Source organism: Lepidochelys kempii, chromosome 4 (assembly GCF_965140285.1).
Source record: "Lepidochelys kempii isolate rLepKem1 chromosome 4, rLepKem1.hap1, whole genome shotgun sequence".
NCBI lineage: Eukaryota > Metazoa > Chordata > Testudines > Cheloniidae > Lepidochelys > Lepidochelys kempii.
In genome coordinates this window covers 139231855-139253704 of record NC_136383.1, presented here as the reverse complement: position 1 = coordinate 139253704, position 21850 = coordinate 139231855, and the positions used below count along the sequence as shown (strand labels likewise).

At 50.3% G+C, this 21850-nt stretch overlaps 1 protein-coding gene across 4 annotated transcripts in view; it reads left to right on the top strand.

Moving 5' to 3' along the window:
- DYSF (dysferlin) overlaps nt 1-21850 on the top strand; it is a 307503-nt gene that overhangs the window by 137807 nt on the left and 147846 nt on the right. For all 4 annotated transcript variants that reach the window (XM_073343024.2, XM_073343025.2, XM_073343023.2 and 1 more), the window contains exons 22-26: nt 5853-6045; nt 11789-11944; nt 17711-17842; nt 18765-18931; nt 21283-21397. In XM_073343024.2, the coding sequence (XP_073199125.2) occupies nt 5853-6045; nt 11789-11944; nt 17711-17842; nt 18765-18931; nt 21283-21397 (763 nt within the window). The remainder of the gene's footprint in view (nt 1-5852; nt 6046-11788; nt 11945-17710; nt 17843-18764; nt 18932-21282; nt 21398-21850) is intronic.

Genomic DNA, 21850 nt, shown 5'->3' with positions numbered 1-21850 from the left:
TCTCCCTGTAGCAGCCTGGCCAACCCCGATGGTTCAAACACCCTGAGACAGACCCCAAACCAGGAGATTGGACCAAAATCATGAGATTTGTTTTTTAAAAAGACGATATTGTAGTTTTGTTCAGTCTTTTGATGTTTGAACTTTTCACTCCCTGTCCTCTCCCCCGCACATGTGTGTGAGTCAATTACTGTTACTAGCACTCCCAAATGTATGTATCGGTGTTTCTGGCCTCTGCTTGCAGGTGCTCTGCCCATTCCCCTGCCCTCAACCTGCACCCTGGCCTCCTGCAGCTCATAGTTCTTCATCGCCCTCTCCCAGATCTGGGGGGCTGCAGTGGGTCCCCTCCCTTTTCCAGGCCTGCTGGGGCAGGTCCCCATTCCTCCTGGCCCCCAGCCAGGTGCTGCAGTGGGAGGAGGAGAAGCAAGGGGTGTCCTATTGCTCACAGGGAGGAAGGGAAAGGAGGGTCTTTCAGCTGCTGGGGTCTCTGCTCCCCCCGCCCCCTCCAAGAGGAGCAGGGAGAGCTCTGCCTGCTTCTGCAGCATTTCGGATTAGCTTCTCTTCCCTAGGAGGCGGGGCCATGGGAAAGGCAGCCAATCAGAGGGGGAGCTGGTAGGTAAGATTTCCCCCAATGAGAAGTAAGTCCTGGGGGAAAAAAAGAGTTCAGACTTGTTGGCAGTTTTTGACAGAGACATTATTAAGGGCACAAGAACAAACTATCCCACTGTGATAGGGGAGGAGAGGTAGATACGCTGGAGGGTAGGGATAGGATACAGAGGGACCTAGACAAATTAGAGGATTGGGCCAAAAGAAATTGGATGAGGTTCAACAAGGACAAGTGCAGAGTCCTGCACTAAGGACGGAAGAATCCCACGCACCGCTACAGACTAGGGACCGAATGGCTCGGCAGCCATTCTGCAGAAAAGGACCTAGGGATTACAGTGGACGAGAAGCTGGATATGAGTCAGCAGTGTGCCCTTGTTGCCAAGAAGGCCAATGGCATTTTGGGCTGTATAAGTAGGGGCATTGCCAGCAGATCAAGGGATGTGATCGTTCTCCTCTATTTGACATTGGTGAGGCCTCATCTGGAGTACTGTGTCCAGTTTGGGGCCCCACACTACAAGAAGGATGTGAAAAAATTGGAAAGCGTCCAGCGGAGGGCAACAAAAATGGTTAGGGGACTGGAACACATGACTTATGAGGAGAGGCTGAAGGAACTGGGATTTTTTAGTCTTCAGAAGAGAAGAGTGAGGGGGGATTTGATAGCTGCTTTCAACTGCCTGAAAGGGGGTTCCAAAGAGGATGGCTCTAGACTGTTCTCGTGGTAGCAGGTGACAGAACAAGGAGCAAAGGTCTCAAGTTGCAGTGGGGGAGGTTTAGATTGGATATTAGGAAAATCTTTTTCAGTAGGAGGGTGGTGAAGCACTGGAATGGGTTACCTAGGGAGGTAGTGGAATCTCTTTCCTTTGAGGTTTTTAAGGTCAGGCTTGACAAAGCCCTGGCTGAGAAGATTTAGTTGGGGATTGGTCCTGCTTTGAGCAGGGGGTTGGACTAGATGACCTCCTGAGGTCCCTTCCAACCCTGATATTCTATATTCTATGAGAGGAGTATGGTAAGAGACCACCCCGGTTAACCAGGAGATCTTCAATGACCTGAAACTCAAAAAAGAGTCCTATAAAAATTGGAAACAAATTATGAAGGATGAAGATTTAAAAAAGAACAACAGAAGCCTGTAGAGACAAAATTAGTAAGGTGAAGGCAAAACAAGTTTAAACAAATTAGGGATATAAACGGTAAAAAGAAAACATTTTACAAATACATGAGATGGAAGAGGAAGACCACAGACAGGGCAAGCCTATTATTCAATGAGGAGGGAAAGACAATGACAGAAAACACAGCCATGGCTGAAGTTAATTCCTTTTTTGCTTCAGCTTTGAGAGGGGTAGCCGTGTTAATCTGTATGAGCAAAAACAAAGGGGAGTCCTTGTGGCACCTTAGAGACTAACACATTTATTTGGGCATAAGCTTTTGTGGGCTAGAACCCACTTCATCAGATGCATGGAGTGGAATACACAGTAGGCAGGTATAAATACACAGCACATGAAAAGATGGGAGTTGTGTTACTGAGTGGGGGGTCAGTGCTAATGAGGCCACTTCAATTAGGGTGGATGTATGGCCCATTCCCAACAGTTGACAAGAAGGGGTGAATATGAACAGAGGGAAAATTATTTTTTGTAGTGACCCAGCCACTTCCAGTCTTTATTCAGGCCTAGTTTGATGGTGTCAAATGGGAGTGGCTGCACACTATTACTGAAAAATTGCTGACGTTGTCAGTTTTACCATATAATTATAAAATAAAATGATTGGAATATAAATATTGTACTTACCTTTCAGCATATAGTATATAGAGCACTATAAAACAAGTCGTAAGAAATTTTAGTTTGTTCTGACTTTGCTAATCCCTTTTTATGTAGCCTGTTGTAAAATTAGGAAAATATCTAGATGAGCTGATGTACCCCCTGGAAGAGCTCTGCCTGCCCCCAGGGGTACGCTTACCCCTGATTGAGAACCACTGATCTGTGTTATTGCCATTCTTTCATGTCTCAAAGCTATTATATTCCATTATAGAGAGAGTGGTGGGGGAAGCTAGCAGGGCTCCTGGGTTCTGTTCGTGGCTCGGCCGCTTTCTGTATGAGACTGAGCAACGAATTGCACCGGCCTGGGACATAGTTTTCCCATCTGTAAAATGGTGATTATAATTCCTATCTGACAAGAACATTGGCTGGGAGGGATGTTTGTCAAATGCCTTTATTATCTGTACTATGGTAGCAGTGAGATCGAGCCCCCATTGCAATAGGTACTATACAACCATAGTGAGAGACAGTCCCTGCCCCAAAGAGCTTACACTTTAATCAGACAAAAGGTGGGAGAGGAAATGACTTGTCCAAGTTCACCCAGCAAGTCAATGGTCAAGTCCCTTCCCCGCTCTGTGCCTCAGTTTCCTGAATGTTAGCCTAGTTCCCCAGCCACTGCACTACACTGTCTTTCAGGCTATCTGTTGTCTACTTGCAGAAAGCCATTTATTTTAGTTCACAGTCTCTCCTAAAGTGATTGCTAATGGTTCTACCATCAGCATCCACCATGGTTGGTAAGAGGTATTGAGCATCCCTGTGAGGAGCCCAGTGCTTCTGGATTAGCTGTATGTCTATCCCTTGGGAGGTTACTTTACCTCTGTATTTGGCTCTGCTGTAACCTCTGCTGTTTTCCACAATTCAAGAAGGATGTTGATAAATTGGAGAGGGTTCAGAGAAGAGCCACGAAAATGATTAAAGAATTAGAACACCTGCCTTATAGCGATTGACTCAAGGAGCTATAGAGAAGTTTAAGGGGGTCACTTGATCACAGCCTATAAGTATCTACATAGGGACCAGAAATTTGATAATAGGCACTTCAGTCTGGCAGAGAAAGGTATAACATGATCCAATAACTGGAAGTTGAAGGGAGACAAATTGAGATGGGAAAGAAGTTGTACATTTTTAACAGTGAGGGAAATTAGCCATTGGAACAATTTCTCAAGGATAGTTCATACAGCAACCACCCAGGACTAGGTACAGGGTGAAGGCTCTCTTAACAAAATGTATGGCAGACTTCAACTGCTTACTCTCAAGTGGTTACTCCTTCCCCACTTGTCTATCTTGGGCAGATGATTGAATCCTATGCAGTTTGCAGTGTTGGTGTTTTTTCAGATGAGATCTTAAACACTATGGCTGCAGAATCATGGAGTCCACACGGCCCCGGTTGAGATTACTGGGGCAGTTCACACCTCTCAGAGATGTTTCAGACTGTGTGGACTCAGGCAGGAAGCCCTGCATTGGCTGAACCTTGGCTCACCTCTGTGAGGTTATCTCTGCAACCATCTGGGCAAGCACTGGAATTATATTTTTACAATGAAAGCGGAAATTCTGGCGCAAGCAATGAATTTATTGGGGCCATGACTTTAGTTAGGGATACAGTTCTGATGGCCCTGTTGTCATGGTTTCAGGCTTAACTATCCCTCTGCCATCTTCATGGTCTCTTTCATGGCACGCCCTTAGATCTCAAGCCTCAAGCTGTCATCTTTTTTGGGGTGGGAATTTGTTCCTTTCCCTCCAGACCAGGGATTTAGGCTGCAATTTCTCCTTCCATTCACTGTGATCACCTTAGTAAGTCCGAGTTTAGCTCAGCAATTGCCGTCCTGTGATCTTGCGGCAATGGGCAGGATTTACCGGAGACCAGCCAGCCTTCATAAAGCAAAGTATTTATTCAGAACCAAAAGCATTACAGAGGAAGCCGATCTTGACAACAACAAACCGCTTATATGTATGCCCAGCTCCCCAGGTGTCACCCATGGTGCACAAGAGCTGGTAGGTCTCAAAGCCCTTCAGACCCTTCTAGCAACTTTGTTCCTGTTGGTTACCATCTCGTGTGAGTTCTTAGATCCAGTGTGAGTGACCCTTCCTCTATAGCTGTCCTCCCACTTTATGTATTTCTCTGTTCCTTGTCTGCTGGGCCGCTTGAATGTTGTCAAAAACAGTCTATGCCATTCCGCCCCAGGGAGTGGTACTTCCGCAAACCTGCTTATCTGTCTAGGGCAGTGATTTTCAACCTGTGGACCGTGGACCCCTGGGTGTCTGCAGACTATGTCTAAGATTTCCAAAGAGGTCCACACCTTCATTCAAATTTTACAGAAAAGAAAAAAGGTTGAAAACATGGGTGTAGGGATTTGCAGTAATTACCTCTTAGTGACATTTACTTTCTGATGGTTCATTCATGCTTAAAGAAAAGGAGTACTTGTGGCACCTTAGAGACTAACCAGGTGCCACAAGTACTCCTTTTCTTTTTGCGAATACAGACTAACACGGCTGTTACTCTGAAACCTGTCATTCATGCTTAGTGACTTCTCTGCAGTCACTGCATTGCTTCTCATGTTTCAAGAAAGAAGGTAACCCCTTCATGCCCAGCAAGGTGAGAGGGGAAAGTGAGTCACACATATCCTTTTGTAAAAATAAATCAGACATTTTCCCAGTCTCCACATCCAGGACAGTTTGTCAGTGGGAATAGAACCCATGACTTTCAATGCCAGAATCATAGACCTCTACCATTTGAACTGGAAAAACGAACTTGTAATTTGTAGTGGAAGGAGGCAGTTAGCCTATATGTGGCAGAGCCACTAGACGGAGACATTATCAGCCCCACAATTTGCACATATTATGGGAATTATTTTTAAACAACATCTTGCTGCAAGATTTACTAAGCCTGAGAAGACTGTGAGAGAGATAATAGACTATCAGTCAGTCTGTCTGTCTGCCCTCTCATTTTATAGATGGGGAAGAAAAAGTACAGCAAGGTTAAGGGATTTGCTCAGCGTCACTCTGGAAGGGCTGGGAATTGAACCCAGATCTCATTCTGTTTCAGTTGGACTTTTGTTCTTTAATATGTCTATAAGGGTAGCTCATAAATCATTGAGTTTTAACATGAAAACTCTTAAACAGCTTAGCACGATGAAGATGCTGTTGAGCTTCTGAAATATTTATATTGCAGGTTGAGCCAACTTGTGTGTGTGTGTAGTGATGCACGAAGCTCAGTTACAACTCCTTTTTGGAACCCATTGCAATAGTGTCTGAGGGCTGTAAGTGTGGTTTGAACCTTCCTTGCTCCTGGCGCTTGTTCAGTCACCAAATATCTCTTTGGTGGCTTGTTATTTTTGCATAAACTTGCTCATAAAAAGAAAGTCCCCAGTAAAGCCGTTGCTTTGCAATGCACAGCTAACATTGGCCTGTTTCTCTGTGCTCCTTTCTCCCACCCCCCATCTGCAGCCAGCCGCTCGTTGATGTCAGCAACAAGACAGCCAGCACCCATCTGGATCAGTACATGTACAAATTCCGCAGCACCAACCTGAACCAGATTGTTCAGGCAGCTCTGAACCTGAAGCATGAGGATTCTGACCTCCAGACAGTGCTGGACCAGGCTGAGGACTGGCTCTTGAGACTAAAAGCCATGGCAGAGGAGGTAAAAGTGGGGGTGAATTGCTTTTGCCCTGATGGCTCTTTATCTTTCCCACCCAGCCCATCTTGGTGCTATTACAGGCTTGTTTGAGGTAAGCCATCCTAACCGGGAGCAACTCCTTAGGATTTGCCTACATAGGGACCGGTGGGGGTGTCTACACTTAAAACATTACAGCTGAGCCACTACACCAGGGCAATGTTTCAGAGTAGACACTGCCCACCCCCTGAGAGGTGGTAGCGAGGTTGATGGAAGAATTCTTCCATCGACCTCACACCTACAAAGGGACTTAGGGTTTTTTAACACCTCTGAGCAACGTAGTTATGCTGACCTAATTTTCTAGCATAGCTCAGGCCTTAATTTAAATGAATGGTTGAAGTGGATTAGTTAAACCCCATTAAAACCCTGTGTGGATGCTCTCATTGAGAATTAACATGGCCTTAACTCGCTTTAGTTATATTCACTTTGGAAGCAAATGAAGTTAAATCTAATTAAGGCCACATTCATTCTGAATGAACATCCGCATCAGAGTTTAATGTGGTTTATGTAATCCACTTTACATCGACACCTTTAGTTAATTTGGATTAATTTTCCAGAGTGTTTGCAAATTTACCATTAGAACTTTCCCAAACTGATGCACGCTAGGAATTGTACTCTTTGAGACTCAGCAGGTTACCGACCCACCAGGGGAACAGACGATGATCTAGAAATTAATAATCCCCACCCAAACCTTCAAGCAGTAGGCTGTTTGCTTCATTAGAAATGAGATAGTTTAGGACTTTGTGACTGCTCAACTATTGCCAGGAGCTTCCAGGTACAATAAACTCTTCTCTAGTTGAAGCGAATGTTGATATTGGCACAGATTATCAAAGCCCGTTAGGTGCCTAAGGGCGTTAAGCACTTAAATTCCTTTCAGTATCTGGGCATTATCCTGTACAGCAAAACCTGCCTAAGCGCTCATTCCGGACCAGTGAAAAGCAGCCACCTATTAGCAGCTGGTCCTTAACTAAAAGCAGATCAAAACTGCATTGGGCACCTGTGCCCATTCAAGTGGTTGCTCCAGGATGGGGTAACCCTTCACTCATCCATGCAGACTCTCCCTTGGATCTGAGGACCAAACTGGGTCCTTTCCATTCCACACCTCATCATCTCGAGTAGCAAGGGCGCTCCAGGACAGATTCTTCCTTCGGTAACCCCTGTGCAGTTCACTTCCTTCAGAGGGTTTGCAGAGCTGTCACTACATTTTAAAATGTTTACCGGTATAACTGTGACAGTAAGGGGGGTGATTTTTGCCTGTGTGGTTATGCCAGCCAAGCCTGCCTGGTGTAGATACACTTATGCCGGTATAAGGTGCTTTATACCTGTATAACTTATTTCACTTCACTGAATTGGCATATGGTATGTTGATGTAACTGCCTGTCATGCTGGTATAACTGCATCCATGCTAGCCTTGCAGTTCTGCTTTAATTATGCCATTAAAGAATTAAAGGGACAAACTTTTAAGCGCAGAGAAGGCCTGGGGGGATCCTAGTAAGCAATTCTGTTGCTGATGCACAAGCCAGAGGAGATGTCTAGCTCACCCTCCCATACCTGAGCTGGCTCTGGAGGGCTAAGGACTTGTCTGTCCATGGAAGGTATTCTGGAATAAGGTAGGGAGTGAATTTAAAATGCTATAGCTATGCCAGAGTAAGAGCTGGTCTATACTGAAAACTTACATCGGCACTCTCTGATCTCCACAACAGTTTTCTTGGGGGTTTCATTAAAGGCACTGGCTGGCTGGGTTTCTAACCTCAGAAGAAATACACAATACAGACGATGTCACCCCGGTCAGGTTTGCTTTTAAGCCTGCTGGCTTCCCATAGGGTGAAGGTTGCTGCTGTGCAGAACATCAGTGCAAGGGCCTGTGCATCCCACCTAAGCTCTTGATATATGGAGTCCATAGGCCTTCGACTGACCTGCTGCACAGGGGTGAATTTTATCCATCAGCTTCGGGAGCAATTGGTTTGGCTCCTGTCTGCCACACTCTGTTCTAGAGGGGGGTTGGGGTGAGTGAGGGGCATGCAGATCTGGATCCAAATGTTCCTAAAGTTCAGGGGTGCTGGGGAATCTGGAGGTTTGGGTTCAGCCCATTATCCAAGGTAGGGCCCAGCCCCCCTGTTTGAACCCTGACTCCCTGAAATCTGGGCGGTGTTTGGATCTAGGCTGGCGGTCAGTCTTGGCTTTATACCTTAAATGGCAGGATTTAGAACATCCAGAGTCTAGCCTGTTAATTTGGGGTGCAGCCTCTGGTTTCCAAGCCATCAAAGCTTTCTAAGGCCTGATTTTCAAACCGAGGGGAATTTGCTGGCCCAACTGCCAACTCCGACATCAAAGGCAGGAGTTTGGAAGCCCCCTTAAAATGCCTGTGTTTGAAAACTGGGCCTGGCGGTTCCTGGGATGGTGTCCTGGGTTATGGGGCGCTCCTTAAAACAAAGCCATGACATTTGGTAGCAAAGTGCCATAGTTGGAGCTTTATTAATTCCCTCCACATTCAACCTAGGCTGCGCTTATCCCTGTAGGGTGTGAGACCCCCCCACAGCCATGGCCAAGGCAGTTTTACCACTGATTTCAGTGGGAGAGTGATTTGGGTTTAAATGCCCAGGGCTAGAACCTCAGCGGCTGGAAATAGCTCCGCTGAAGTTAGTGGCAATGTTGATTTGTACCAGATGGGGTGCTGCTGGCCCCCAGAGTCTACGCCCAGCCAGCAGCACGATGTAAAACCCGGGGCTGGATTCTCTGGCGGAGGGAGATCCATCTCTTCTTTGGTTGTTCCAAGATCCTGGTCAGGCAGTTGCAGGGGGGTGGGGGGGGTGATGTTGCAGCCCAGTGACTGTTTCTGTGATCTTTAAAGCCACCCGCAGTGAAAACACAGAAGAGAAGGAGCTGGCCTCTCTGCCTTGGGACTGGAGCCACAGGAAGGGTTTTGTGGTGTCCCTCCTTTAATGGGATCTAAAGTCCCTCGCTACCCTTTGGGGACAGGCTATTTTCATCCCCCAACAGAGCTTTAGCACTGAGGTCAGTGCAGGAGGTACCTGGCGCCCTTGCCAGCTGCTGTGATTGTGGAGTCAGAGACTCTCTCTCAGGGAAGAGGGAGGCACATTTCAGAATGTGGGCCAGCAGCTGCAGTGGTTTCTGGTTTGCGACTCTGCCAGCCCCAGCTTTGAAATAGAACATTTGGTCCTGAAGTCCAGATTAGTGAAGGGAGTCGGCTGCCCTTGCTTGCCTACCTCCTGCTGGCTGGGGCCGGGCATCCCACTGGCTGCTGTGGCTTTCCCCTCTTGGCTGGAGGGGCCGTGCTGCAGAGGAGCCACCGGCCGGACAGGAGGGAGAAATGCCCTGACGCTGGGGGAGCGTCTGCTGAAGCAAATAGGACGCTTGGTGCTGAGGATAATAGTCCAGGCTGTTCTGCTGCTGTTTCCTGCACTGGATTTCTCTTTGCTTCCTCATTCCCAGCCTCTGTGTCTCTGCATTCACCCTTCATCCCCACTCCGTCCCCCTCTCCCTTCCCCTAAGCAGAACCCGATAACTTCAGCGTCTAAGCTACAATTTCAAATGCACCGTGTTTGGGTGGGCTTGAAATTTGCCCCCGAGCCTTGAGAGTTACACTCTCTAGCATCGTCCTGCAGGCTGGGGCTCGCCGGGGAATGGGCAAGTGGCCGAAAGGGAATAGCGGGGTAGCATGGTTTCTGCACTCCTGAGTTAGGACTGGCCATGGGACAGGCGCTACTTCTATCTTGAAATTGTCGAGCTGACGAAAGGTGCCAAAACGGCAGCCCCGCAGAACGGCCTCTAGTGATGCACAGAAACTACACGGCACTGACACCGGTGCCCGTGTAACTGCTCCCCCATGGCATCAGCGGGGCCTGGCCCGGCAGCACCGAAGCACAGCGTGCTACCGCCCAAGCCAAAGGAGACAGTCCATTGGCTGCCTGCAGCAGTAGGCTGTTATCCTCTTTCTGGAGCAGCCACTAGAGAAGGTTGTGACACACATCACGCAGGCTTGCTATGCAAACCAGGCTAGTGGGCCTTGCTTATGCTTGCAGGGTGCAGGGGGGTTCCGTGTTCATGTCCCAGTCAGTCCTTTCCTTCTCTGCTGTGTCTGTCGGCAAGGGGGCCAGGCACAATGGTGGTTCTTGGGAGAAGGCCACCAAATAACCACGAGAAACTAACAGCTTGTGATCAGTTCTGACCTTGTGCTGGGTCCTCACCTTTGACTGCCAGGCAGAAGGCTCCATATGTGAGATATCCAGCCCCTGCTTGGGAGCTACACGTAGCGCATGTGCTGAGCATTTAATGATGCGCTGAATCCTAGTGTAATGACCCTTCCCACCATGTGTCTTCATCGGCGGGTGAATCCAGGACCTTTGCACTGAAAGCTCACATCTCTACCACTTGAGCTAAAGGAGTGACACCCCCGGGAGTGCTCCACCCCTGCTGTGCCCCAAGGCCTCTCCACTCCACCCCCCCAGGCCCCGCCCACCTGCTGCTCCCTGCTCTCCACCCTCACCCAAGTGCCTCCCCCAGCTGCCAAACAGCTGATCGGTGGCAGCTACCCAAACAGCTGTGGCTGGTGGGTGCTAAGCACCCACTATTTTTCCCATGGGTAGGTGCCCACAGCACTTGGCAGCAGATGGTGTCCTTGTTGGTGCCACCAGCAGAGGCCAACTAAACCATGGAGACTAAACTGCCGAGATGAAGCCCGTCACAGGATGCACTTGCCTTGCCAGGCTGTCTTTGCTGTGGTCACAGCCAGCGGCCTTCAGCCTCCAGGGCCGTCGTCCTCGGCACAGGCCAGGAGGAGGAAGCTGCAAGGGGTTTGTCTGGTGTCTCTGCGACTCTGGGGCAGAGTTTTTCTGGGCGACATCCACTGGCTCCTTGGACTCCTCCTCGGGGCAGTGGGCACTATCTGGGGTCCTCTGTGTGGTGTCCCCTTCTGGATCCCTTGTTTGGACCCTGGGACCTGCACCCCTATCCCTTTGTTAAATTTTGGGTCTGTGTCCTCCTCCTTTTGTTGGTATTGTGAGTTCCACCTACTATCCCCACATGTAAACATGCTGACACCACACCTGATGCTCTTGTGGGTGAGGGCTTTTGGAGACTAGGGGGCTTCCTCCCTCCTTCCTGCTGAGGTCAAGTAGCCTGACCCCTTTCATGGACAGGGAAATTCAAGCACAGGAAAACACCCCCAACAAACCAGCAACTGATTCTGAGGGTCTGCAACTACAGAAGGCAGGAATGGGTCTAGCTGCGTAACATTGGGGCAGGGTGGTCCAGTGGGTAGGGCCCTGCGTTCAGACTTGGGTTGGGTTCCTGACTTTAACTTGCTGTGTGATCTTGGACAAGTCCCATCCCTGTTTGGTGCCTTAGTTTCCCCTCCCACCCTTTGTCCATCTGGTCTATTTTGACAGTAAGCTCTTTGGGGCGAAGACTGTCTGACTCTGTGTTTACATAATGCCTAGCATAACGGGGCCCTGTTCTCCACTGGGGCACGTAAGCATTACTGTAATACATTAATAATGATGGGTCTTTCCCGTCTCTGCTTTCTGCGACCCTGCCAGCTGTCTCGGAGCTGCCTGCTCTGTGGTGAGACCTGCTGAGATTCCACTAATCCCCCTCAGTGTCTCACTTTTCAGCCTGGATTTTTGTTGACTCATGGTATTGATTTGGGGAGGTTGAATAGATGCGATTTGTCTGCCACCGTGTTTTCCAGCCCCAGAACAGCCTGCCAGACATAGTGATCTGGATGCTTCGAGGAGACAAGCGCGTGGCTTACGCCCGGGTGCCAGCCCATGAAGTTCTTTTCTCCAGGACCGGCGCCAACTACTGTGGCAAGAACTGTGGGAAACTTCAGACGATATTTTTGAAAGTAGGTTGGGTTTTTCTTTTTGAAAGTATATTTGTTTTTAATAACATTTTTCTCCCCTTAAAAAATAACCAACAAAACCCAGCAGGGAAATCTGTAAACAGGGAAAAAATAAAGCCAGCAGTGCCTGTAAAAACAGTAGATGTTTAGGGTTTGGATTCCACTCCTATTTGGGATTGCAAGGTGAGGGGGAGGGGAGAACGCTCTGGTGTTTGTCTTTGCTCCCCAACTGTGCAGAGGAACCCCCCCCCCCGATTGTGGTGTTTGCCCCCCAGTAGTCACCTGGGAGTCAAGAGATCTGGGTCTAATCCTGGCTTGCTGGGTGTGCTTGGATAAGTTGCGTCGCCCCTCTGTGACTCAGTTTCCCCATCTGTAAATGGGGAACATGGAACTTGGCCTCTGATGTCGGAACGCAATATCCTAAAAATGATTAGCTTTCTGGAGGAGGCAGATTCCACACCCCTCCCAAAGGCACGTAGAGGTGTTAGCGTCAACTGCAGCCAGCGGTACACCCGCTTCATGGGGGTAGAATCCTAGAGGATTACGGGTGGAAGAGACCTCAGGAGGTATCTAATCCTGCTCAAAGCAGGACCAATCCCAACTAAATCCTCCCAGCCAGGGCTTTGTCAAGCCGGGCCTTAGAAACCTCTAAGGATGGAGATTCCACCACCTCCCTAGGGAACCCAGTCCAGTGCTTCACCACCCTCCTAGTGAAATCGTTTTTCCTAATATCCAACCTAGACCTCCCCCACTGCAACTTGAGACCATTGCTCCTTGTTCTGTCATCTGCCACCACTGAGAACAGCCGAGCTCCATCCTCTTTGGAACCCCCTTTCAGGTAGTGGAAAGCAGCTATCAAATCCCCCCTCGCTCTTCTCTTCTGCAGACTAAATAAGCCCAGTTCCCTCAGCCTCTCCTCGTAAGTCATGTGCCCCAGCCCCCTGATCATTTTCGTTGCCCTCCGCTGGATTCTCTCCAATTTGTCCACATACTTTCTGTAGTGGGGGGCTCAAAACTGGACGCAGTACTCCAGATGTGGCCTCACCAGTGCTGAATAGAGGGGAATAATCACTTCCCTTGATCTGCTGGCAATGCTCCTATGAATATGCCCTTAGCCTTCTTGGCAACAAGGGCACACTGTTGACTCATATCCAGCTTCTTGTCCACAGTAACCCCTAGGTCCTTTTCTGCAGAACTGCTGCCTAGCCACTCGGTCCCCAGCCTGTAGCGGTGCATGGGATTCTTCCTTCTTAAGTGCAGGACTCTGCACTTGTCCTTGTTGAACTTCATCCGATTTCTTTTGGCCCAATCCTCCAATTTGTCTAGGTCACTCTGGACCCTGTCCCTACCCTCCAGCATATCTACCTCTCCCCCCAGCTTAGTGTCATCTGCAAACTTTCTGAAGGTGCAATCCATCCCATCGTCCAGATCATTAATAAAGAAGTTGAACAAAACCGGCCCCAGGACCGACCCTTGGGGCACTCCACTTGATACCGGCTGCCAACTAGACATCGAGATGTTGATCACTACCCGTTGAGCCCGACAGTCTAGCCAGCTTTCTCTCCACCTTATAGTCCATTCATCCAATCCATACTTTTTAAACTTGCTGGCAAGAATCTGCTGTTCACTGGGGAGCTGCTCCTGCTCATACTCGCAAGGGGAAAATGTCTCCTGGTGCAGTGCTCCTCCACTGCAGCCATAGGGCTAGCTGCCATAGTGACAGCGTAAGGATTCCCGGGGACTGGCTGTCATCAGGAATCGAACCTGCTTCCACACTCCCAGCAGGTACTGGGAGCTGTCATGAAGAACCCACTCCAGAATGCCCGTTGGCAGTGATCTGTGTGCCCAACACCAACGTTTTCACTGTCTCCCTCTTTCCCTGCAAAGGCTTTTCCCCAGGGGGCGGAGTCAGCCATAGAACTTTGTGAGCGTGGTGCTACTTTGAGTGGGAGTGCGACACCTACTGGACACGGTGAGCCGGACCTGGTTTGATGTCACTCGCTAGTTTGAAGTAGAGTCAGTGGTGGATTCTCTGCCACTTGAAGTCTTTTAGATCCTGATTGGAGGATGTCAGTGACTCAGCCAGAGGTTAGAGGTCTAGTACCGGAGTGAGTGGGTGAGGTTCTGTGGCCTGCGACGTGCAGGAGGTCAGACTGGATGATCCCGATGGTCCCTTCTGGCTTTGAAGTCTATGAGTAACACAGGAGGTGATCAAACAACTAGGTCAAAGCACAGACATTCTCCAGCTGACTATCTGTCTTCCTCAGCACTGTGGTGTCCCTCGATCCTGCTGGGATACAGGGACATACTTAGTCTCTCTCTGCCTCAGCTCATCTGTAAGGGGGGAAGAATTGTAACTTTCCCTAGGCCTCAGCTAGTCTGTTTCCTGAGACTCGCAGCCACGGGTACTTTTATTGCAGTGTAGATGTACCCAGAGTCCCTTCCTCACAATATCTGTCCTTGGTTACTTCTGTTCAAGCATAACCTCCTGGTTCAGCCTGGGTTAGGTTCCCCTGTAGCTGCTGGCTCACAAAGTGGATGAGCGCCGACTAGTGCTACCAGTACACCATTCTTGTAGCTCCTGTCCTAGAAGCCTGTCCTTTTTAGCACAGAAGCTTCTGGGTCCGATTTCCACCAAGGGCCAGCATTTTGGGATTGTTTCACCACCCCACTGCAGTCAGCGGGATTACCCAGTTGTAAACGAGGACAGAATTTGGCTGAGGGAGTTTTAAATTCCCAACCCGCAGCTACCCAAATGAACTGAAGTTATGATCCCCTTGCCAAAGAAAGCTTCTTGTGTCTCGAATGAAATGTCTTCTCTCCAGTCCTCCCCATTTGGGAGCTGCAGCTCTAAAAAACAGCTGGCAGGAAAGGAAGAACCAAAATATTTAGTTTTTTTCTCAACTTCAGCTACGGATGGAAAACTAGCATCACTTAAAAAAAAAAAAAAGCAAGTGAGAGCAAAAAAACCAAACGAGACATTTCACTGTTTATTTTTTCTATTTTTGTTCAAATATGTTGGCCGCTTTCAGTGTCTTAGTCTTGAAGGTCATCTTACCAGTAGATAAACAGCACCAACCACTCTGCAGAGAGTCACATCCTCTCTCCTGCTCTTTGCTGGGTGAAAATAGGTCACCAGCCCAGAAGACTCCTGTCTCATGGTTTACCTGCAAGCCAGGACACCTGGGTTCTATCCCTAGCTTGCTGCAGGACCTGGGGCAAGTCACTTAACTGTGCTCTGCCTCAGTTTCCCCTGCCTACCTCGCTTACAGGGGTGTTGTGAGGAATGCTATGGAACAGCTAGATCTGGTCTGGAGCTTTTCAGAATAGTTTTTTGTTGGAAGTATCTCGATTCACCAAAACTTTTCACAGAAAAGGGTCAGTGAAAACGAGAGAGCGAGCGAGCTAGTGAGCACTTTCCACTTCAGTGTAGCCAGTTGTCTAGTGGATAGAATGCTTACATGGGAGACCTGGGTTCAAGTCCTTGCTTTGCCTGAGTCACAGTGGGGGCCATAGTATTGACTATTCTGCAGAGGGTGTGTCTCTGGCTTTTCACCAAAATATTCAAAAGGTCTTGGTTTCATCCCGATGCAAAACAGGCAAGATTTTGAAATCTTGAAAATGCTCATGGGACAGGAAATTGTTTCCCACCTGGCTATAGTAACAACTCCCCCCCCGCCCAAAAGAACCAGTCTTCATTAGGGTTTGAGCCCTGAAGCACAGACCTCCACCATTTGTGCTGATGGAGTAACTCCACTACTTAGCTGCAGTAGTAGTCTGTTACCCTCTAGTGGCAGGGCACGCAACAAGGTTGGCCAGTTGATGTTGTCAGCTGCGATACAAGTGATGAGCGTTATTGTGTATTTCCCTGTCTACATAAAGAGCACAGAGCAGATCCATTTATCTGTGAGAGGTACCAGCTTATGCAGTTACTTACACAGTTTAGAAGCTTTTTAAAGAGAAGGGACCAGATTTTGCTCTCATTTACTCAGGTGTCCCTCTGGAGGTGTCCCTGGCTCCCGTGGGACCACTTTGGATTTACACCAGCATCACTGGACAGAATTTGGCCTCAGCACATGTCCACATGCTGTATCATTAGCCAAGGCAGTGTTAGCTGGTCCAGACTGCTGGGCACATGGGGGGAGCTTGTAATCTTTGATGCCAGCATCTGTGCCCTCCCAGCATGGCAATGCATGTAGCGGTTAATGTGCTTCGGGCCATCACCCCCTTGTGTCCATCAGTCCCCTTTGCATGTTGGGGATGTTGCAGAGGGTTCCAGGCCCATTGGCAGTGGCTCAGGGCCTTCTCAGGCAGCTGTACCCGTGTGTCAGACTCACGCTTTGGCTGTAGCAGCCTGTGCCTGCTGCTTCCCATTCCTGTGGGCTCTGAGCTGGTATGGAACCGGGGCTGCTCCACAGCCCTGTCTGCTGGGAGGCTGGCGTTTGGCACAGACCAGCTCCAGGGCATGCAGACGGGAGCAGGGGGCACTGGTGGTACTTTAGGACCCATCACATGTGCTCATCGTGTGACTGTGGGCACTGGTGGAAAATCAGGGCCTTCCAGCTCACCTTACCTACCCCCTAATCCAGAGTGACCCTCCACAGGGGAGCTGCAGCCACAGAGAGCTCTTAGGGGGCAGACTCCCTAGACCCTCGGGGCTCCATCCCCAGAGCAACCAGCACTGGCCAGAGGGTGCAGCGGGGAAGTCAGGGCCTGCCGGAAAGGACTTCATGGCCTCTTGACGTCATCCTGTCGCTCAGCATTTGCTGCACTGTCAATGGCTCTTGGACCCCCCCTTCATCCTGCCCCTTGCCTGCCATGGTCACTCTTCAGCTGCTCAGCCTCACTCTCCCCCACCCCTTTCTCTGCCTCAGTTTCCCTTTGCCTGCCCCCTTTACCAGTAGCTCTTTGGGCCATGGGGAGGCAGCTTCCGCCCCGTGCATGCAGCCCCCTGCTCAGTGTGGGCACTATCCCAGCTGAAGGACGGAGGGAGCTGAGGATCCCAGGCACAAAAAGCTGAAGCACCAGCCTGTTTTTCAGGAGCAGGCTGCCACTGCTGTCTGGAGAGTAGGGACCTGGTTGTGCCCACAGGGCATGGCAAAGACCGGGATGTGGGGCAGTTGTGCCCAGTGGTTGGGGCAGAAATAGGAGCCCAGGGCAGAGCCGAAGTCAGGAATCAGAGCTGAAGGGCAGGACTGGGTTACCTGGAGTAAAGCAGGTGTGGCAGCAGGCAAGTACTTTGAGCACCCACTGAACTGCTGCTGGGGTTAAGACCCGATCTGCTGACAGGTGGAGCCAATCAGGCAACTGACTACAAGCCAGCTGCACTTGCCACAGGCTCTGATCCCTAACAGGGCACAGCGGGTCAGGGGTGGCGTGGGGTTCTGTTGTCCAAGAGCAGGTTCTAGGCAGTGCAGCCACTATAGGGCACACCACACACTCGTTTGCATGCCTGGGTGGCCATGGTTTGAGCATTGGCCTGCTAAACCCAGGGTTGTGAGTTCAATCCTTGAGGGGGCCATTTGGGATCTGGGGCAAAAATTGGGGACTGGTCCTGCTTTGAGCAGGGGGTTGGACTAGATGATCTCCCGAGGTCCCTTCCAACCCTGATATTCTATGATTCTATGTCACTGGGTGCACAGGAGTGAGTAGGGCTCTGCTTCCACCTTCTCTCATCCTTATTGGACAGGCGTTAGCCCAGAGCAGCCCTTACCCTTAACAGGCAGCCGCTGCCCTGCGGATATTAATTGGGTTCCCTTTCTTTGGCAGTACCCACAGGAAGAGGCGATGGGCCCCAGGATCCCGGCTCAGTTGCGGGTTCAGCTCTGGTTTGGGCTGGCTGTAGACGAGAAGGAGTTTAACAAGTACGCAGAGGGGAAGCTCTCCGTCTTTGCCGAAACCGTGAGTGGACACCGGTGTTCCCTCTAAATTTTCCCCACCCATGTGCGTAATGAATTTTGTTGTATGCACCAATATGGAGGTGATGTGTCACATCAGTTGGTGCACGTAGCAAAATTCATGTGGTGGGGTGGGGCCCAGGGGTTTGGCGTGTGGGAGGGGCAGAGGGTTGGGGTATGGGGGGGGGAATGAAGGCTCTGGATGGGGGTGCAGGCTGCCCCAGGGCTACGGCAGGGAGAGAGGATTCCACCCAGCTCTCTCTCCCCCCCCTCTCTCCCCGGTCGGACCAGGGCGCCTCACCCCTGGCCGCAGCAGGTCCAGGACGGGCCTGGGTTCGGGCTGGGGGAGGGGCACCTGTCCCCTGGCCACGGCAGGTCTGGGTTCCCTGAGCGCCTGCCTGGCACTTAATAGGCTGTGGCGCAGTTGTGTGGCCATGCAGTTTACAAGGAACTTAGGTTGACACTGAGTTTTGGATCCTTGAGTCCTCCCGCTTCTTCCCTCTAGGGGCGCTAATGTGGCAGGTAAGCATCCTGCCCTGGAAGGAAGTGAATTCAGGGCTCTGCTGCGAGTTGGTGCAGTTATTCATGGCAGGACGGGCAGCCACAGTCCAGCTGTAAACACACTCATTCCAAGCAGACCCTGAGCCGGGGGTTGGGTCCTTCACCTCTGGGTCACTAAGTCAGATTTCACTCATGCTAACAGCCCCTGAAGATCATGGCCACGCTCTTTGGTGGCCTGCATGGAGTTGGCTTCTCAGGCCACTCCTTTGACGGTATCCCTCAAACTGCCTCTATGATGGAGTGCTCTTCCCTGTGTAGTGAATTTACTCCCAAGTAGCTGCTCTCTGTGGGTCTCTTTCCATGCTCTCGCTGTTCCCATATACCCAACTGTTATCCTGAAAGTGTCTCTCATTTTGATGTCTAAGTATGAGAACCAGGTGAAGCTGGCACTGGTTGGGAACTGGGGGACGACTGGTCTGACCTACCCCAAATACAGCGACGTGACCGGCAAAATCAAACTGCCTAAGGATAGCTTCCGTCCCTCTGTCGGCTGGACGTGGGCCGGGGACTGGTTCATCAGCCCAGAAAAGACGTGAGTAGATCGCTTGATGGATACAGTAAGATAACAGTTCTGGTGCCCACAACTCAAGAAGGATGTTGGTCAATTGCAGAGGGTTCAGAGAAGAGCCACGAGAATGATTAAAGAAAACCTGCCTGTAACGGGGTGGGATTCACCCCTGTGGCACCTCCTGCTGGTTCCTGGGAATTAGCTCAGTTTCCAGCTCCGGAGCACCCTCTGCAGGCCCACATCCCTCCTGGACCCCGGTACCCCTTTCTTTGGATGCTGCCCCAGGCAGTACACCCACTCTCTGGGTCTCCCCACCCAGGGGAACCCCTACCCACAATCCCCACCTTGCCTCAGTACATGGCTACTACCAGCTACCATCTAGCCCCAGCTCACTGGGGTAGACTGCAGTCTAATTGCCACTCATCACAGGCAAGGAGGGGTTTGGACCTGCTGCCTCTGCCTACCCCTCAGGCTATCCCCCACAACCCCAGTACCTATTTGGCCTTATACTAGGCTACAGCCCAGGAGGGGGGTTTCCAGGCTAGAGCTCCCCAGCCATGCTCCACTCCAGGTACCTTCTCAAGCTCCCCAGCAGCCAGACCCAGCTCCCTCCACAGCTAGAGGAGACTCTGTCTGCTTCTGGCCCACTGCTCTCTCATAAAGGCCAGCTGAGCCCTGATTGGCACGTGGCCACAGCTGAGCCTGCTTCCCCAATCGGCCTGGGAACTGCGTGACCACCCCGCTGCACTGCCTTGTAGCAGTAGACTCAAGGAGCTCAGTCTGCTTAGCCTAACAAAAAGCAGATATGGGGTGATTTGATCACAGTTTATAAGTACTTGCATGGGAACAAATATATATTTGTATATTTAACACCATTATAAATGATGGCGGCAAAGCGGGGTTTGGGGTGGAGGCTGACAGGTCGCAACCCCCCATGTAATAATCTTGCGATGCCCTGAGGGGTCCCGACCCCCAGTTTGAGGACCCCTGGACTAGATGATCACAATGGACTCTTCTGGCCTTCGAATCTATGAATCTGTCCCTCAGCAAGGGGCATGGGAGCTCCCTGTTTAAATAGCATTTGTCAATTACAAGACGTTTCATCTAAGGGTCCATAAACACCCTAAGGACATGTAGCGACCTGATAGCAAACCATCCGGCAGCCTAGAGGGATGTGGGTCTGGGGCTCAGCTCTTCCCCTGACAGCTGTTGAGAATTCAGTGCACTTCCTAAACTATTAAATTAAGATGATATGTATTGCAGTAGCATCTAGCAGCCCCAGGTGTGAACCAAGCACCTTTTACGCTAGGTGCTGTACAAATACAGACAAAAAAGATGGTCCGCTGAAAGGAGCGTCCAAGCTAACAAGCTGCTGGTCCCCAGTGCAGAGCCTAAGTACAAGAGATTTGGGTATGGGACCTACCTGAGGGATTTGGGGGACTGGACCTGGAAGCAGGTTGCAGGGAATTTCTGCAGTGCAAGAGCGGCCCATGCTGGCTTGGTGGCCAGTGGATCCACTCACTGCACATATCCACAGATCTGGTCCTGGTACCCACCAGCCTGTCCATTCCCCTGGTCGGCAGCTGGATAGGGCTCAAGGGGATAAGCCGTGGCCTTTGATCCTGACCTACTTTGCCCATGTCTTTAGGTCAGACTGGATGATCACAGTGGTCCCTTCTGGCCTTGGAATCTGGGAATCTGTGAACTCCAACTTTCACAGACAGTGCCATTGCAGAGCTCAGCTGTATACTGCACAGGGCTGGGAGATCCATTTGCACCGCCTTCCCACTGCCTGGGGCCTCCAGGCACGATCCATGGTATTGCTGGCCTCCCATAGCTCTTGAACTGCTAGGAGGCAGTGGCCCTGTATAAGCAGGTGTTACTTCACCCACCATGGAAATGCAGCCACCTCTGGGGTGGGACATGGCAGCTGTTGAATGTGCAGTGCAATGCAGGTTCACACAATGAACCTGATGATTTATGATGATTTGATGATTTAACTGGGAATTGGTCCTGCTTTGAGCAGGGGGTTGGACTAGATGACCTTCTGGGGTCCCTTCCAACCCTGATATTCTATGATTCTATGATTCTATAAGAAGCAAATCCAGCTGGAATAGCATGTCCGGCTGAAACAGCAGTGCGGATGCTGCAGTTCAGGCTTATATCTGCTTTGGAAGAGCCTATAACTGGAGTGTCCACAATCCAGCTGTATTTTCTAGGCATCTGCTCAGTGGCATTGGTGAGCATTTTCCGTTCTGTGGGTAACGGGTTGGGATCTAGGAGGCAGCAGCTGGCTGAAAGGACGAGTGTTTGTGGAGATGATGCAGGGGAGCTCTTAGTTGCTTTTCTTTCCCTCCCATCCTCCCTGGATGCAGGTTACTTTATGACACAGATGCTGGTCACATGAGCTTTGTAGACGAAGTGTTTGAGAATCAAGTCCGGCTTCCTGGAGGCCAGTGGATCCACATGGCTGAGGCCTACACAGATGTGGTAAGAACTCCCCCCCACCCCTGTAGACTGCTGTTGTATTCCTTTAGATGGCAAACCCCCTGATTGTCCTAGGACTGGCCAGCTGGGTGACCTTGGGCAAGCCACTTCCCCACTCTGTGCCTCAGTTTCCCCGTCTGCCAAATGAGGATAATGATCCTGGCTTGCTTTGTAGAGTGTTTTGAGATCTATTGGTGAAAACAGTTAGGTTATTTATTCATAGTGTCAATCAAACCACGCCCGCATTAACCGACTGAAAAGGTAGCCCGTGTCGTAGATTGTGGAATCCCCTACAAATGAGTCAGTTGTCACATTTCAGACTTCAGGAATGTATTTGCACCGAGGGATCAAAAAAAAAAAAGGTTTAGATTCACTGACCATTTCACAGAGGGGTTATCGGGAAATGACTGCAGCTCATCCACGGATCAGCAGATCCCCTTGTGCATTCTCAGGGAA